This window comes from Capsaspora owczarzaki (genome assembly GCF_000151315.2).
Source record: "Capsaspora owczarzaki ATCC 30864 unplaced genomic scaffold supercont2.12, whole genome shotgun sequence".
In the NCBI taxonomy this organism is placed as follows: Eukaryota; class Filasterea; order Ministeriida; family Capsasporidae; genus Capsaspora; species Capsaspora owczarzaki.
Genome location: NW_011887303.1, coordinates 467681 through 483816, shown reverse-complemented (window position 1 = coordinate 483816; position 16136 = coordinate 467681). Strand labels below are relative to the sequence as shown.

Sequence of the window (16136 nt, the reverse complement as noted above, 5' to 3'; positions counted from 1 at the left end):
GTTCGTTTGGTCAATGTCCTCTGCAATCACTGAGGACGCCATCGCCGCCGCCACTGCCGCCGTCCTGGCTGCTGCGGCTGCCAATGCCCTCGCTGCGACCACTGCCAGTGCTTCGAGCACGGCTGCGGCGAGTGGGAGCTCGTCCTCCGCTCAAACGCCGGCACCGGCCTCGTCCGCTTCGCTCTCCGACTTCCCCTTTGCCACCGCCGCCGCCGCCACAGCCTCAATGCCGTCCTCCAGCTTGTCTGCGTCTGGATCTGGGACGGGGCCTGGGACGGGGACGGGGATGGGGTCTGGTTCAGCTGCCGTCCATGGCTTCTGCCTCTGCCAGTCGCCAGCAATCCCGACCGAAGGCCGTCCGACAGTCACCTGCGACAACTGCAGCGTCGGATGCCACGCAGACTGTGTCAACCTATCGCAGGAAGTGGTGCGGATTGTCGAGAGCTACGTCTGCCCGCTCTGTCGAGGTAACCAATCCTAATGCACTCAGATCAGAGTCTCAGAGTCTCAGAAAATCAGAAAATCAGAGTCTCAGAGAATCAGAGTATCAGAGTAGTGCCGGTCGAGTATATCGATCCGCATGACGCCTTTGCAATGTTCGCAAAACCAACTTCGTATCGGATACTTGATTTTCTCTCAAACAGCTCAGAACGCAGCACGGCGAATCAAGTACAAGCCAAATACATTGCTACTCGAGGGATGTATTTGGAAATCGTTGTAGAATTATCACCAAACGTTTCTGCATTTCAATTGCTGCCTTGAGACATTTGAGCCCCGATTGCTGACCTGGCTTTCTTGGCTCGCACTCGCACTTTAAAAGAGCTTTGCGTCGTGTAGGAACGCCGGATGCGATCAGCCAGCTGGCGTGGGATCAAAGTATTGCACAGCAGCGTGCGGAATCAGCGTGGCTGCTCGCGCAATCCGGCGAGTGCTGCCGCCAACGCAAGCTCAATGGAACCAGCAGTCTCACGTCACTTTTGCCGTCGCAGCGGCGACCGACGACGACGAGCGCGTGTTGCAGCAGCTGGAAGAGACGATGGAGCTCCGAAAGCAAGAGGTTCTCGCCATCAATCAAACCATGCGCGACCTCATGCTTCATCTCGCTCGGATACCCAATCTCAAGCCAGAGTCCCCTGCAGAAAGCACGCCAGTGAAGCGCGAGCGCGAGGACGGCGGATCTGACCACGACGACGATGCTTCTGACGGCGATGACGATGACGACGACGGCAAACACGCGACCAAAAAGCGTCGTGTTGATGGTGCCGGCGACCTCGGCGAGGTTGACTGCTTTTCCTGTGGCTCGTCCCTCACTGGCCTGTCGATTGTGAAGCACTTGGAGTCCTGCTTTGCAAAGGTTTTGTTTGTGCTTTGGGTCTCAGAGTTTGCGGACGATTTTGTTGTTGTGGTGGCTTCTCTCATGGCCATTTGCTTTGCCGTGCGTTCCGCTGAATGCTTTGTACAAACCAGGTTTCACAACGTGTCCCAACCATGGGCTGGGTGGCAGGAGACGCTGCGGAGAATGACGTCTTTTGCAACTATCAAGAGTCAGTCGATAGCTACTGTCGCAATCTTGCGATATTTTGCACACAGCACAACCGCAAAATGAAACGCAAGGTATAGTGTGGCAAAATGTCGGAGAGATGTAGAGGACGAATCTGTGCTTGTTTTGACATGCCAAAAGCCATAGACTGACTCGAAATACGTCCTTGGGTTCGCCGCACAGAATATCATCCGGCAATACACAAACAAGGATGTCTGTGGACATCTCGAAACAAACGGCTCGTGCTGCATGCTCAAGCGAGGCGATTGCAAGCTGCATGTTGGTTGGGAAAAGATTCGGGTGGCAGAGCTCAAAGTCGAGGCGATGGTCAAGGTGAGCAGGCAGCGAATTGCCGATGAATGACCCACCTGTTTGCTCAATTTGCTTCAATCTTTGTATCAGATACAACAATTCGGCAAGGCTATGATGCTTGCCACCGATGCCAAGCGAAGGCTGTCGTCACGAGAATGCGGAGCGGCTTTGAGTTTACATTCTACCACTCGGCACTCTTAACATTGTCTGATTTTGTTGCGTGTCTCTCAGTTGTATTTTCAAGTCAGTTAGTTATCTCCCAAGTTATCCTCTGATTCATGCCGCTTTGGTGATTGTCGCAAAACGGAACGCAAACAAAAACAAACGAACGGTCGCATTTGCTTTTTTGAACAAACGATGGAAACCAAAGAACAGAAAAAAATGATAGCTGTAATTACATCTTAAAGTCCAGCAAAATGTTGTCAATCAGACGGGTCTTGCCAACCTTGATGGCGCCGGAAAGGATGGCGCCGTTCTTGTCGTCAATCGTGTCCACCTCCTGCAGAGAGTTGCCATCGGCAATGGAAATGTACTGAATGGTGACACTCGGCTCGGTTGCAATCACCTGGCGGACGACCTCGCGGAGAGCAGCGGCGCTGCGCTCGCCACGTTTCAAATAGTGCTCGTTGAGGGCGGCTTGCATGCCCCGGTACATGATTGGCGCAATGGCGCGTTCTTCGGGGGACAGATACACGTTGCGACTGCTCATGGCCAGACCATCCTTCTCACGAACGGTCGGGCAGACGCGAATGTTCAGCGGCATGAAGAGGTCGTGGACCATCTGACGGAGAATCACGCACTGCTGGACGTCCTTTTGCCCGAAGAAGGCCGTTGTTGGCTGAACAATGTTGAAGAGCTTGCTCACAACCGTGGCGACACCCAGGAAGAAGTGCGGCCGCACCGAGCCTTCGAGCAGCTGGGACTTGCCGCGAACCTCGACGAACGTGCCAACCTTGCCGAACGCATCGGTGCCCGTGCTGCCGTGGTACATTTCCGCCACTTCCGGCAGGAAGACGAGGTCAACGCCTTCTTTTGCGCACATTGCCAGGTCGTCCTTGTCCTGCCGCGGATACTTGTCAAAGTCCTCGTTCGCGGCAAATTGGGACGGATTGACAAAGATGGACGCGACGACCGCGCGCGAGTCCTTCTTGGCCTGCCGCATCAGCGACAGGTGCCCTTGGTGCAGACATCCCATTGTCGGGACAAACCCGACCTCGGTCGTGTGGCTGGTGGCGGGTGGGCTTGATCCGCCCTCCTGCTGCTGCTGCTGGAACTGGACCTGGCGCAGCTCGTGCCGTGCCTGGCGCATCTCGGCAACCGTCTTGGCCACAAACAGCGTGTGCTTGGTCGGATGGCGCGCTGCGACTTGCTTGGCCAAGCGACCGGGCGAGTACGCTGCGTCATGCCGAAACCGTGACCAAAGAGACAATGACGGAAGAAATTGGGGATTGAAATTGGATTCATGGAGAGTATGGAAGCAAAAAGGTACCAGTTTGTTGAGAGTCGGGTGGAAATTAGTGAACAAGTCAGTATGGAAGAGCATTTTAAATGAAAAAACCACTCATTTTTCGTTGCTAGCATCACCGTACGTTCGATCGACGCAGCGGTTGAGGCCGCGGTGGAGCCCATTCGACGGTACAGCATTGCAGACACGCCAACGGGGCGCGCGGGGAAGCGCAGCGCGGCAGCAGTCACCGATTGCAGGAAATGCATTGAGATGGGGAATGACTGAAGGCCTTCCAACTTTAAATCTGAGGCGATCTAAAGTACAATGTGGATATACCGACAGTAGATCTCAAAATGATGATGAATTAGCGGACGAGAAAGCTCCGAAATTCGTCGTCGTCGTTGCTTCTTATTTCGAACAACAAATAGAATGCTGGCTACACGCGAGCAAACAAAACACCTTGGTTGAACATGGCGCGCACAACTTCCAATCGCATGTCATTGCCTTCTTCGTCGGTTCCGATGGAGGGAAGGGCGTTGATGCGAACAAACGCGGGATAGGCCTTCTCTATGGCGGCAACGACAACTCGACCACCTTCTGGCAGCACCAAGGAAAGCGGTTCCTCGTCACGGTACAGACTAGCAGTAGAAAGTTGAAGCAAGAAGTCAAAAAAGCCCGAAAAGCTGGAGTGAGTCAAACTCGGGCAGACGGGCAAAACGAAAACTCTGCGTGGCTTGTTCCTTACCGGGCGTTCTGAGCCGAGTGATAGAGCAAGTCGCCATCGTTCTCGGTATCGGGATAGAGAGCAGAGATGTGAGCTCGAATGAATTTGACTTGCGACTTGAGTTGGATGTGATCGGATCGAACGGTGGCGTTCGTGAGAGCGAGCTAAGAAGAAGAGACAACAGATTGTGTAAGCGTGAGCCACACGGACGAATCGGACACCAGTCGAGCCAAAGCAGGAAAGCATGCGAACAATGTACCTCTTTCTCGCTCAGACGAGGTGCCAAGCAATCAATCACATATTCGCGTAAGAAGACGTCGCGAACGACCTCGGTGGTGAGCGCTGAGTTGTGGATGGCCGTCATGCTAGCGCTGAGCTGTGCACGCGCCGATGCTCCATTGTGCAAAAATGATGCAGGAACGGACTGCAGAAAAGGGGGGATGAGAAAGAACGGTTGGCAAGATGTCGATGAGCACGCACACACACATTTTCGGCCACCTACCTGCCGAATATCAATGGTGCCAGAGCGCGATGCGTGCTCGAGCACGGCGGGCATGGCCTTCTCCAAAAGATGGAACCAGCTGTTCTTTTGACAAGTTGAAATGGTAATGTGTAGCGACGGCTTGCCATCAGTAGTGCGTGCCTGACAACATCATGGACAAAAAAGAAAAAAGCGAGCGAGTGAGATGTGCCCATACCAATACGACGAATGGAACCACGCCCTACTCCCCTCATCCTAAGCTCACCTGGTGGATGGTGCCACGAGGCATGTACAGCAAATCACCAGGATTCAACTGGACAGTAATGAACGGCTCTTCAAGCTGATCGGCGGGAATATCGCGACTCGAGATGAAGGGAAGGACGGGATCGACCGGTCGTGGACGATGCAGCTTCCACTCTTTGGTGCCCTCCAGCTGCAGCACAAACGCGTCAATGTCGTCGTAGTGGGGCGCAAAGCCTTGGCTCTCGCACGGGGTCAAGTAGACGTTGGCGCCTGCACCCGCCCCGAACGCCTCTTGCAAGCGAGCAAGCAAGCTCCAGACGCGGTCGTCGTACGAGTGGGGGTTGAGCAGACGCAGCGAACAGCCGTCATCGAGGAAGCTTTGAGCGATTGGCGGGAGCACACGGCCAGGCGGGCTAACAGTCACGCGCTCGTCGTTCTCGTACAAGGTCACGTCCACATTCTTGGTAAAGTGGATGTCATGCTTGGAGAAGAGCTCAAACATTGTGGCGGTGCTAAACACCTCCGAGTAGTAGTTGGGTCGGGATCGACGCACGACCAGCGGCTTGGACTCCCAGAACGAGTTGAAGAATTCTTCCATGGTGATTGGCTTGAGCAAGCTTTCAAGAACCCTGTGATGAGCACAAGACGAGGATGGTGTTGTTGGAAGAGGACCAATTCGAATCAGGCAACAAAAACAACAACCAACATGGCAAAAACTCGTTACCGGCGAGCCGTGTCCAAGCTGCTCGACTCGACATCGCTTTCGTTGAATCCCGTGAACATTGTCTGCGGCACAGCCGCTGGGCGATTCTGGAACAGGACTGCCTCCTTGTCTACCAAAAGCAGAATTTTCAGAGCAGCAGCATTGAAAATGAGTGTTAAACTTTGGTTTAGCTTTCTGATCTTTTGCTTTTTGAGTTTTCTGAGATTTTTGAGTCTTGTGAATCTTTCTGAGTTTTTCCAAGATTTTCAGAGCTCTTGGTTCAGAGCTCTTGATCTTCGCGCTCATGTGCCATGTGGAAAAACGCATGTGCGCGCATTTACCCGAGGCGGCTTGCTTTGGCTTTGGCTGCAATCCGGCGGCCTTGTTGCCCTGCTGCTTCTTGGCAGCCTGAGCATTCGGCTGCTGCGTCTGCGGGGGCTTCTTGGGTGCTGTGGCAATGGCGTCGATCGCTGCGTTGAGCGCGTCGTTGCCGTACTTGGTTGGCTTTGGCTTCTTGCTGCTGCTGCTGCCAGCGACGCCGCCGCCGTTCGCAACGCCGTTCAAGCTCGCATTGCTGTCGCTTGTTGCGGGCTGAGCGGCAGTCGTGCGATCGCGCGCCGCCTTGGCGTTGGACAGCGCCCTGGTGGTCGAGTCCGGCTGTCCCTGGTGCTGCTTCCAGATGCCGACGCCCGCCTTGCCCGGTTTGCCCATTCTTCAAGAATCACACAAAAACAAGTAATAGTAGAGTGATTTGGTTTTTTTTTCTTGCTGCTTTTTTTTTGGAGGGTTGAACACAATGGGGATGAGTGCGATTTTGTTGATGAGGATGGATTGAACAACCAACAAAGTTGCTGAAATGTTGTTTGAGTAGTCTATCTGTTCATGATTCATATTCAGTCCTTTTCCTTTGTCTCCACTCATGGATCAGTTTGTCAAGAAGCCAAACCAAGTTGCCGCCTGGCAATCGTTCTTTGCTGTAACAATGCATTACCATTACAATTGCCTTTCTCCTTTTCTGCTGTTTTTTTCGTTCGCCGTTCCTTGCAAACGGTCGCCCCCTTTCTTGAGTTTCTTGCGCTTTCTCAACTCGACGCTGCAGTCAATCTCACAGACGGAAGACAACAGAAGGAAAGGAAACAAAGGAAGAAGGAAAAAAAAAAAAATCGAAAGATTGGCGCTTTTTTTTTTTTTTTTTTTTTTTTTTTGTGATTTCATCGCACTGCGGCTGGGTTTTTGTGTGTGTCAAAGTCGCGTTTTCGCCGCTCTGAGACGTTGAATCTTTGTTTGTAGCAAGCAAATTGCGTGAATCGTTGACTTGTCGTCATCCCTGAAGAGGGAAGGAAGGAAGGAAGGAAGGAGAAACAAAAAAACAAAAAAAAAAAAAAAAAAAAAAACAGTTCAATTTTTTGTTTTTTTTTTTTGTTCGGCTGCAAGTTGAAGCTTTGGCTCGGTCTTTGGGGGTGGGGCGGGGAGAGGGTCGTGAGTGGCGACTGTAGCAGCAACAAACCAATGTCGAAGGGGGGGACGGTGGCCGCAGTGGCCGTTGTCTGCAATTCAGAATCAGAAGAACGAACAAGATTTTTCGAGGTTTTTTTTTTTTTTTTTGATTTGTATGGAGTTTGCATTGGAAGCAAAATTTGTATGAGTTTTGCATTGAGGAGGCACCTTTCATCATTGAGCAATCCGTGTCATGATGCTTCACTTTATGATTCACTGCACGAGATGGCTAAGCGGTGGAGAGTGGGACGAGCCGAAAACTCACACTTGTGCTTTGGTCTTCGCTTGCTCTGAACAGCGCCCTGAGGTCCGCGACCTGCCAATCTTCCTGCGCGGCAAGAACGACCTCGCCATCTACCGTGGCGCGATGGGTGCCGTTGCCGTCACCGTTTCCGTCGTCCTGATCGGCCTCACTCAAATGTCCCTCAACAAGGGCCGAAAGTCCTCGTAACGAGCTGAACACTGCGCTTGTTACTTTGCCGTTTTTTCGCGCGCCGCTCCGCTCGATTCCTTGGTCTTTGATGCCTCGCCAATAGTGCGGTGCTGACGGCCACAGATGCTTGCTGTGTGGATGGCGGTTGTTGTTGTTGGATGTTCAAAGGCGTGCCTTTTTGTTGTTTTCGTGTAAAGTTTTTCTCTTCTTCCTTTCGACCCTCTCTGTTTGCTTTCCGCTTGCTCAAGTTGACACCGAGACAGATGGATGATTTGTCATTGAAGGTGGATATGCCATATGACACGCAGAAAATGAAAATGAAAATGAAAGCAACAAACAAAACACAAGAATCGACAATGGACGAGGTGGCGGCTTATTCTTCATGTCGACCAGTACCGCCGCTGCCATACACTTTGGACTGGCGCACAATCCCGTACGGCGGAGGTGTGGGCTGTTGCTGTTGCTGCTGCTGCTGCTGAGCGGACGAGTTGAGCTCGGATGCGAATCGCACGCTCAGCCTCGACTTGGGCGCGGTGCGAGAGCCTCCAGGTGATGATCCGCTCTGAGAGCTAGAATTGAGCTCGCCAGACGCCTCTGCGTCCATGGAAGCGGGGCGTAATTGCAACGTGGAAGACGTGTTTTCCAAAATTGGAGACATGGCGCGCAAGTTGGTCGGCGTCGAGCTCCGTCCGCTGGATGAAACCGGCGCGTTTGTCGAAGCAATGGAAGCAGCTGCGGGACTGCCGGTAAGAGCAGAAGCAGAGCCACCAGCGGCGGCGGCGGCGGCAGCAGCAGCGGCAGCAGCTGTTGTGGTCGGGGGCATGGCCGAAAACGCCGAACCAGACTTGGACAAGCCAGCCGACTTGTCCGAATCGCTGGACTTGAGCATTGGCAGCGCTTCGTCGGACAGGCCCGAAGTTGGGCTCTTGCTGCTGTTCTCGCCGTCGGAAGGAACGCGGCGTCCGCCCGGCCACCGTTTGAGCGCTTCATCATTCGTGTGGCCCTTGGATCGCACAAACTTGTCGAACGTCTCGTTGCTCAGCCACGATTCAGCAGGCGACGGCAAAGTCTCCGACTCGCTGAATCGGAAGGATGGAGCAAGCGATACCTTTCTCCCGAGCGTCGAACGGCTCGGGCGCGACAAGCTGGCAAGACTTGCAAGCGGCTTCTCGGCGCTGCCCCCAGCGCTCCTTGTAGTTGTCGTAGTAGGAGTAGAGGCCTGATTAGCAGCCACTGCGAGTCCGTACGGATTGGGAATAAAGCTGCCAGAACTGCTGCTAGTTGTGCCACCCTCACGACGACTCGAGTTGGGAGACTCTGCCACAGTGTGCAGCGACGAGACGGATGGCGAAAAGGGCATGTGCGATGATGGAAACGTGGTGGACTGCTGTCGCTCCAGTTGCTTGCGGCGAGCCGCTGCTGCCAGGCCTCCAGCCGCCGCCATCGAGCTGGCCGTGCCAGCTGGTCCTGCCGATCCCAGTCCCGACATGCCGCCGACCATGCTGGACATGGCTACGCTTCCTGCCAAACTGGACAGCTTGTTGGTGTGCACTTGGGCCGCCGAGGATGGAACATACTGGGAAAACGGCGCCATGAATGCCGGGTCGTCGATGGGGCCCCGCGCAAGGGCGTGCAGGTGCTGGTTGTTCATTTCCGATTCACTTTCGGTGGAGGACACTGACGCCGACCGCGAAAGGTTGCCTGTAGGCTTGACCAAGCCCACTTCAGTATTCGCGCGACGAATGCCTTGCGGGGGTGCCTCAGCGGCGGCCAACCGTGGTGCAGACATGGACCCTCGCCGATAGCGAACACTGTCCGGCTCGCACAAATCCTGGTGAGCCCAGGCGGCGGTGACGGGCAGCACCTTTTCTTCTTGAAACGGCTTGGAACTGGTGGTCGAGCCAGCAGACGCCGTTTCCTCAAAGCTGTCCGGGAAGGCGAGCATTGAGAACAACCCAGCCGTTTGAGGCTGAGCAGGCGCTGTCCCGCTCTGCGAGAGTTTGGACCCCATTGCAGAGCCGGTTTTGGAGAGAGTGGTATCCGGCTGACTGCTGCCGGGACTGCCCTCGGGTTCCATCAGCGCAGACGCGGTCTTGGGCGATTGAAGGCGTTTCGGCTGCGGTTGCTGCGGCAGCGGTTGCTGTTGTTGCTGCTGCTGCTCGCCGAGAGCACTGTCAAGACTTGTGTCCCGCGCTTCCATCGCCTCAGCACCCACACTAGAAGCAATCGGCTCCACCGTGTTGTCAAAGTCGGCTCCATCCATCTCCATGAGAGGAGCTTCCACGGGTGCGCGAGGGGCAACCAGCAGATACGTCACCGTCATGCCCAAGCCTTTGATATCCCGTGGTTCCTGGGCTTCAAAGATGTACTTGTGTTGCAGAGCGTCGTATACCGCCTGGGAGACACAAATGCGACCTGCCACGCCATTGCTCTCCATGCGACTGGCTGTGTTGACCTAATCATTTGAATGAATGCCGTACAAGAGCAATTCCAACGAGCAGTGAGTCGCGAGCACAAAAAGGACACATCGCAACCACCACCACCACCAACAACTTCTTTTAGCCTACCGTATCGCCCCACAAGTCATCTGGTTGCCAGGTGTTGGGTCAGCAAAACAAAAAGTCAGTTCCAAAGCATTAGCATGCATCCAACTAAGGTGACGCATATATCTCAACGGCCTTACAGGTGAACTTGCGCGTGCCGACAACTCCCGCAATAAGTGGCCCAGTGTGAATTCCGATGCGCATTCTGATCGGCTGGTTGTGAATGTCGCAAGTGTTGTTGCGAAGAACATGCATTGCAAACTGCACTACTTTTTCGGCGTGATTCTCAATGTACGTTGGAACACCACACGCCGCCATATCTGAAGCCACCATAGCGCGCCGCGCACAGCAAAAGGGTGAGTACAAAGAAGGAAACCCTTCCCCTCCCCTGTCAAGCAAAACAAACCAAAAAGATCACTACTCACATGCGTCGCCAATCGTCTTGATCTTTTCAAGCTCGTACTTGCCCGCCAAGCGGTCCATGCGAGTAAACAGCTTGTTGAGCATGCGAACAATTTCGTTCGGAGAGGCTTGATGCGCCATGGCCGTGAAACCTTGAATATCCGAAAAGAACACTGTGCAGGTCGGAAACTCGTCAGCGATAAAGCCAGCACCGCTGCGGAGACGATTGGCAATGGTCACTGGCAGCATGTTGGTCAGCAACGTTTCAGCACGCAGCTTTTCTTCCTTGAGCTGTGTGGACCGACTGTCCACAATCTCTTCCAGATGGGTGGAGTACTTTTCGAGCTGTCATGTTGAAGACGAGCCAGGAAGTGAGAAGATGCCATTGGTTTGAAAACACACACACACACACACACACACACACACACACACACACACACACACACACACACACACACACACACACACACACACACACACACACACACACACACACACACACACACACACACACACACACACACACACACACACACACACACACACACACACACACACACACACACACACACACACACACACACACACACACACACACACACACACACACACACACACATACACACACACACACACACACACACACACACACACACACACACTCACTCACACACACGTCAACACTCTCCCCCTCCTTGCCGCCTTACCATAAACGCCATCTTTTCAAAGCCCTTATTCTCGGCGGGGTAGAGCTTTTCAAATGACTCGAGAAGAGTTCGAAAGTTTGGTCGGAAGAGAGCGTGGGGCTGCCAACACTGCTGGATCAGTTGGACGACTTGCATCTCGACGTCCGTGAGTTCGAGAGTGTCGTCCAGTTCAGGGCGAACTTGTCGCTTGACAATGGCATCGAAAATGGCCTCCGGTTGCAGCTCCAGGTCAAACGGATGCGTAATATCCATAAACAGACAGTAGATGATGAGGCCAAAACTGTACACATCCGCCTTCTCGGTCATGTACAGCTTTTCGTCGACGCGAGAATGCGCCAGAATCTTCTCCTGGAGAACTTCGGGAGCCATCCACAGCAAGTGTTCCGGATTGACATTGGTGTTGATGGCGTGCGTTATCGTGACTCGGCGGGACGCCAAGGGCGCTCGGGTGGGTGAAGTTGATCCGGGCGATGCACTGGCGAGCGAAATGCCGCTGACTACTGGCTCAAGTGGCTGGTCTTGACCTTCCAAATGATCCGTCTGTTCGTCTTGTTTCTGCTCGTCTGTCGGTTCAACGAGCTTGGAATTCGCCCGTGCTTCAGAGTGGTTGTCGTCATGTGGAATGACAAGCGGTGCCAAGTGCGATTGGTACGATTCTCTGCGCGAGTGTGCGTGGCTCGACGTGCTTTCCTTGGCCTGGGCATCCAAGGGATGAGGCATCTCAACGATGACATTCGATGGCACGAGCACGGCCGCATGCTGGGACTGCTGCGAGCTTCGAGTACTTTCGCTGGATCGCTTGGACGAGGCGCTTCGAAGGATTGGAGGAAGGGTGATGTCGATGGCAGACTTGCGACGCCCACGCGCGTTCATAATGTCACGAACTTGGGCCAAGGAGCGGAGCTGATCCTGTGCAATGGAGTACTCGGCAGCGCGATCTTCATCCGTCACGCTCTCCATCGACTCGTCAATGCTCGATAATTCGTTGCGTTCCACACCGTCGTATGCGTCTTCATCTTCGTCGTCGTCGGAAGCTGTTCCGTTGGCGCGATGATGCAGCCAGTGTCGGCGCGGCTGTTGCGCAGCGCTGTTGTCGGTTGTTCGCGGAAGCTGCGACATTTCCTCGCCTGCTGCTGGCACAAAGACTACTGCAGAATTCTGGGTTGCCGTCCTGCCAGCGGCGCTCTGTTGGTTGTTGGTATTGCCGGTCGACGCCAACACAACGGCATCGTCAACGGAAGGCTCTTCAATCGTTGACAACGCAGGAGCCAACGCAACACGCGCCGTGTTGTTCGCTTGTCGCATTTGTGACTGCTGCTGCTGCTGCTGCTGCTGCTGCTGCTGCTGGGGTGCGGCTGCCGCGTCAATTGCGCTCCCTTTTCTCGAGCTCGTTGGTGTTTGCGACTCGGCCGATTGTGTGGATGCAGACGGTCGTCGGAATGCGCCCTTTGCTTTGTTGGCAAACAAGGCGGGCCAGCTGGTTGTCCGCTGTTGGTACCATGGCTTGGCAGATGTCGACGTTTCGGTCAAGAGCTCTTGGCGGCCATCAGCAATCCTTTGGTCGACCGGATGCTCTGCACGATCGTTGCCAAGGCCGTCGCCACCCTGACCCAGCAACGCGCGCACCCGTAACGCACTGAGTGCCGAGCTGTTCGACGATGTCGACATGCTGCTTGCGCGTCGACCGGGCGTCGTGGTGGCCTGATAGTTTGCGAGCTGGTCTGGGGGAATGGCTGTCCCCAGCGCTCCAGCCGCCAATGCAGCCATCGCCGACGATTCGATTGCCGAGTGATGGTGGGGATGATGGTTGTACTCGCGCTGTTGCAAAAGGTTGTGTTGTTCGGAAGCGCCCGAGATTTTGCAGACAAATCTGTTGTCCAGGAGAATTTTAGTCAAGCGCAAGTGCTTGTGGAGAACGCCGTGCGAATGCAAGTACAGCATTCCGCGCGCAATATCCGCTGCCATCGAGCACTTAAAGTCCATGTCGTGGGGCAGACCGTCGCGCTCAATCACGGTGAGAAGAGAGCCCTTCACCATAAACTCGTACACGGCAAAGCACTGTGGCGCAACGGTGATTCCGAGAAATTCGACCACGTTCGGGTGCTTGAGTGACCGCAAGCGCTTGAGCGCCTGACTAGACTCGCGAGAGATGCGCCAAGTGCGGTGCGCGGAGATTAAACCAGGCAGGATGCTGATGCAGTTGTTGGTCGTGTCACGAACCGACTGCTGCCATGATGTTCGCCTGGGCGCGACGGCCGCTCCATCAGGGCCACCATCCGCATCAGGAGATCCACCTGCAGCTTCAACATCAAGACCGCCGCTCGCAGCCGACTTGGACATGCGCGCTCGCGTGATGATGCCGGCGCTGGCCAAGAGCGGCGCCACTTTGACAGGGTCCACGCGACTGATAAACACGGGCTGCTGGTTGGCGCTGTAAAACGCAGTGGTGTGAAGCTCGCAGCTCGGATCCTCAATGTTCTCCAGCTCATTGTAGTCGATCTGATACTGCTTCTTTTCCATCGCGTTGATGCGTTTCTCGGCCCTGCGGTACAAACACACCACAAGGAGGATGATCATCACCACGGCGGCCGGCACAATGATGGCAACGTATTCTCCCGCAGACAAGTGCGAGGAAGGCACGGGCGGACACTCGGGCCCGCAGGGATAGGCGTCGACCAGGATGGCGTCTGCTCGCGTGCGGTACACGGTCATGGCAGATCGAATGTCAAGCGTGCCAAAGATGGCCTGGGAAAAGTACAAGTCGGAAAGCCGGGTGACCTGTCGGGTGACCTCTGTGGACAAAATCGAGGTGGCCGAGGGGAAGCTCAGCGCGTACGCCAGGCCAAACGATGGGGCAAGCTGCTCGAGAAAGTAGCGATCCAACACCAGCGAGCGCTGCGTCGGAAGCATGCCCAGGCTTTCCAGCTGCACTTGTTGGTCGATTTCGAAAATCCAGTCCAACACGCGTGCTGCCGCTTCCAGATTGGGAGTGGTCGATGCAATCCCCAGGCTCCATCCGCCTGCCTGGTGGCTGCCCACACCAGCGCGCCGTTGGGTGAGCGGGAGCACTTGGTATGACACGGTGAATGGGTCGCCAGGCGCACGACGATGAACTGGCAGTTTCGACTTTCTAAAGTGGGCCTGGGAGTTGTCCATCTCGTCAGCGTTGTCGTCAAACGCGTCGTCGTTGTCGTCAATTGCGTCGACCTGGCGGCGCTTCAGCACGCTGTCCTTTGGGTCCCAAATGATGAGATTGTTGCTCGAAAGCGTCGGGTACGGGGGTGGAGTGTCAAAGAATCCCCGACAAAGATCACCCAGCTGCTCATTCACCACACTCGTCCAGACCATGAGGAAGGCTGCCTGACCCGTGCAGAACAGTTTGATGGCCTCCGATTCGCCGCCAGTCATGTCCTTGGCCGACGTTTGGTAGAGCGCGTTCACGACGGCAAGACCAATGTTGGCATTGCTGTTGTAGGGCTCACTCACGAACGCGCGGAACGTGGTTTCGTTGAACAGCAAGCCGTCGGCACCCCAGATAAAGTTTGTCGCGACGAGCGTCGTCTGACCGCGACAGGCCTTGGTTAGATAGGTCTCGGTGCCACACCACGAAGCAGCAAAGCCATATGGCACAAACGAGCTGTTGTAAAAGAATCGCGAGAACTGGATGAGATCCGAGAGGGACTGCGGCGCACGGAGACCGGCCGAGCCGAACAGCTCTGGGTTGGTGATGGCCGCGAGCTGCAAAATGTCATTGCGATAGGCCAGCAGCGGCACATCTCCTTCCAACGGAACGCCATAAAAGCGGTTGGAGTTTGGCGGAAACTCGCCGTGCAAGGCAAGATTCTCAGCGAAAAAGCTGGTGCTCGTCGTGTCGAGCACCCCATCTGGAAACTGCAACAGCATGCCGGTCGACACGGCCTCGCCGAGCAAGTAAGGGGAGAAGGTCACCAGATCCATACTGTAGGCCTTTGCGCCGTCGGGCGTGAGAGGAATCTGATTGTATTCCTCCGCGGGAAGGCACGCGACCTCAACGTGAACGTTCTGCTCTGGATAGAGAGAGGTCACAGTCTGCAACGCCTTGCATCCCCGATGGTCGTACCAGACGAGACGAATGGTTGTCCCTGTCGGAGCGGTCGGGCTTGCTGAAGCCTGCTCCATGAAAACTTTTGAATTGTTGGGTGAGATGGAAGCCGCGGAATCGCCGTCCGCTTGCTCTATCAGAGGACAAGCACAACAAAAAGAAAGCGCGTCACCACATGGGGTTGCGTTCTGAGTGATGAGTTGCAAGTCGTTCAGCCTGAGCCTTTTGAGCGGGAGAGAGAGTGGCGACGCTTGCATCGTCGTCCGTCTCGCCTTTCCTCCTTTTCACTGTTTTTTTTTGCTCTAACTCCCATCAATCAAATGAACTGACCTGTAAGATTATCGTCCTCGGCAAGTTCGCGAGGGCGGCGATGCATCGCGGCGGCTTGACCTTGACTGCGTTGAAACGCGTCGTTCTTTCTTGCTTCGCCGTCCTGTTCATTGAGCTCGTGTGCACTGCCCAGAGCACCCTCCATGCCACCGCCCGAGCGAACTTGCTGGACGACTAGCGGCTCATCTTCGAGATGGAACGGCGGCTCGAGCGCATCGGCATCTGCATCGTCAGAGTGGCGATTATTGGACGGCAGCGCGTCGACACCACCAAATGGAGCTGACTGTAGGAAACCTCCTCCTCCTCCTACGGGCAGGGTTGAAGGTGCGCGCACATTGCCTGAAAGCAACAGCAGTGCAACAAGCAGCAGCGATATTGCTGACAACACCGGCCGCAGTGAAGATGATGACGCTTGACGGTGATGTCGGCGGCGAAACTTTTGATGGGTCGGTTCGGCGAGCGTTAAAGTTGCAATTTCAGCCATTCCAATTGAACGGGTTTTACGAACGTTGTCGCGCTCGTTCTGTGCAGAGTGGCGTGCCAAGCCATCCGCATGCGCATCCAGATGACTCATTCTGCTCGAGTGGGAGGACGCGGCGTCCCAAGTTCAAAAACCTGATCAGTTGGAAAAAGGTGCGCAAAGACGCGAAAAACGAAAAACAAACAAAAAAACAAACAAAAAAAAATTGAAGT

At 54.9% G+C, this 16136-nt stretch overlaps 5 protein-coding genes across 5 annotated transcripts; 2 read left to right on the top strand and 3 right to left on the bottom strand.

The window, feature by feature from the left end:
* Positions 1-13: 13 nt before the first annotated feature.
* CAOG_06743 (hypothetical protein) lies at positions 14-2053 on the top strand (the record flags this gene model as incomplete). The annotated part of the gene is made up of 5 exons (XM_004344314.2): positions 14-467; positions 861-1354; positions 1468-1614; positions 1724-1873; positions 1943-2053. The coding sequence occupies 5 exons, from the start codon at positions 14-16 to the stop codon at positions 2051-2053; spliced, it is 1356 nt and encodes a 451-aa protein (XP_004344364.2).
* Positions 2054-2171: 118 nt separating this feature from the next.
* Positions 2172-3589, bottom strand: CAOG_06742 (pantothenate synthetase). The gene is made up of 2 exons (XM_004344313.2): positions 3442-3589; positions 2172-3247 (listed from the first exon to the last, which is right to left on the bottom strand). The coding sequence occupies exons 1-2, from the start codon at positions 3563-3565 to the stop codon at positions 2247-2249; spliced, it is 1125 nt and encodes a 374-aa protein (XP_004344363.1). The 5' UTR covers positions 3566-3589; the 3' UTR covers positions 2172-2246.
* Positions 3590-3636: 47 nt separating this feature from the next.
* Positions 3637-6267, bottom strand: CAOG_06741 (nucleolar protein 66). The gene is made up of 7 exons (XM_004344312.2): positions 5792-6267; positions 5472-5580; positions 4770-5376; positions 4526-4666; positions 4283-4447; positions 4045-4187; positions 3637-3937 (listed from the first exon to the last, which is right to left on the bottom strand). Exons 1-7 carry the CDS (start codon positions 6159-6161, stop codon positions 3736-3738), a joined length of 1737 nt encoding a protein of 578 aa, XP_004344362.2. The 5' UTR covers positions 6162-6267; the 3' UTR covers positions 3637-3735.
* Positions 6268-6347: 80 nt separating this feature from the next.
* Positions 6348-7715, top strand: CAOG_06740 (hypothetical protein). The gene is made up of 2 exons (XM_004344311.2): positions 6348-6426; positions 7246-7715. Exons 1-2 carry the CDS (start codon positions 6370-6372, stop codon positions 7396-7398), a joined length of 210 nt encoding a protein of 69 aa, XP_004344361.1. The 5' UTR covers positions 6348-6369; the 3' UTR covers positions 7399-7715.
* CAOG_09003 (hypothetical protein) lies at positions 7641-16129 on the bottom strand. Its single transcript, XM_011272388.1, has 6 exons — positions 15444-16129; positions 11033-15246; positions 10349-10670; positions 10064-10243; positions 9948-9967; positions 7641-9835 (listed from the first exon to the last, which is right to left on the bottom strand). The coding sequence occupies exons 1-6, from the start codon at positions 16015-16017 to the stop codon at positions 7754-7756; spliced, it is 7392 nt and encodes a 2463-aa protein (XP_011270690.1). The 5' UTR covers positions 16018-16129; the 3' UTR covers positions 7641-7753.
* Between the last annotated feature and the right edge of the window lie 7 nt (positions 16130-16136).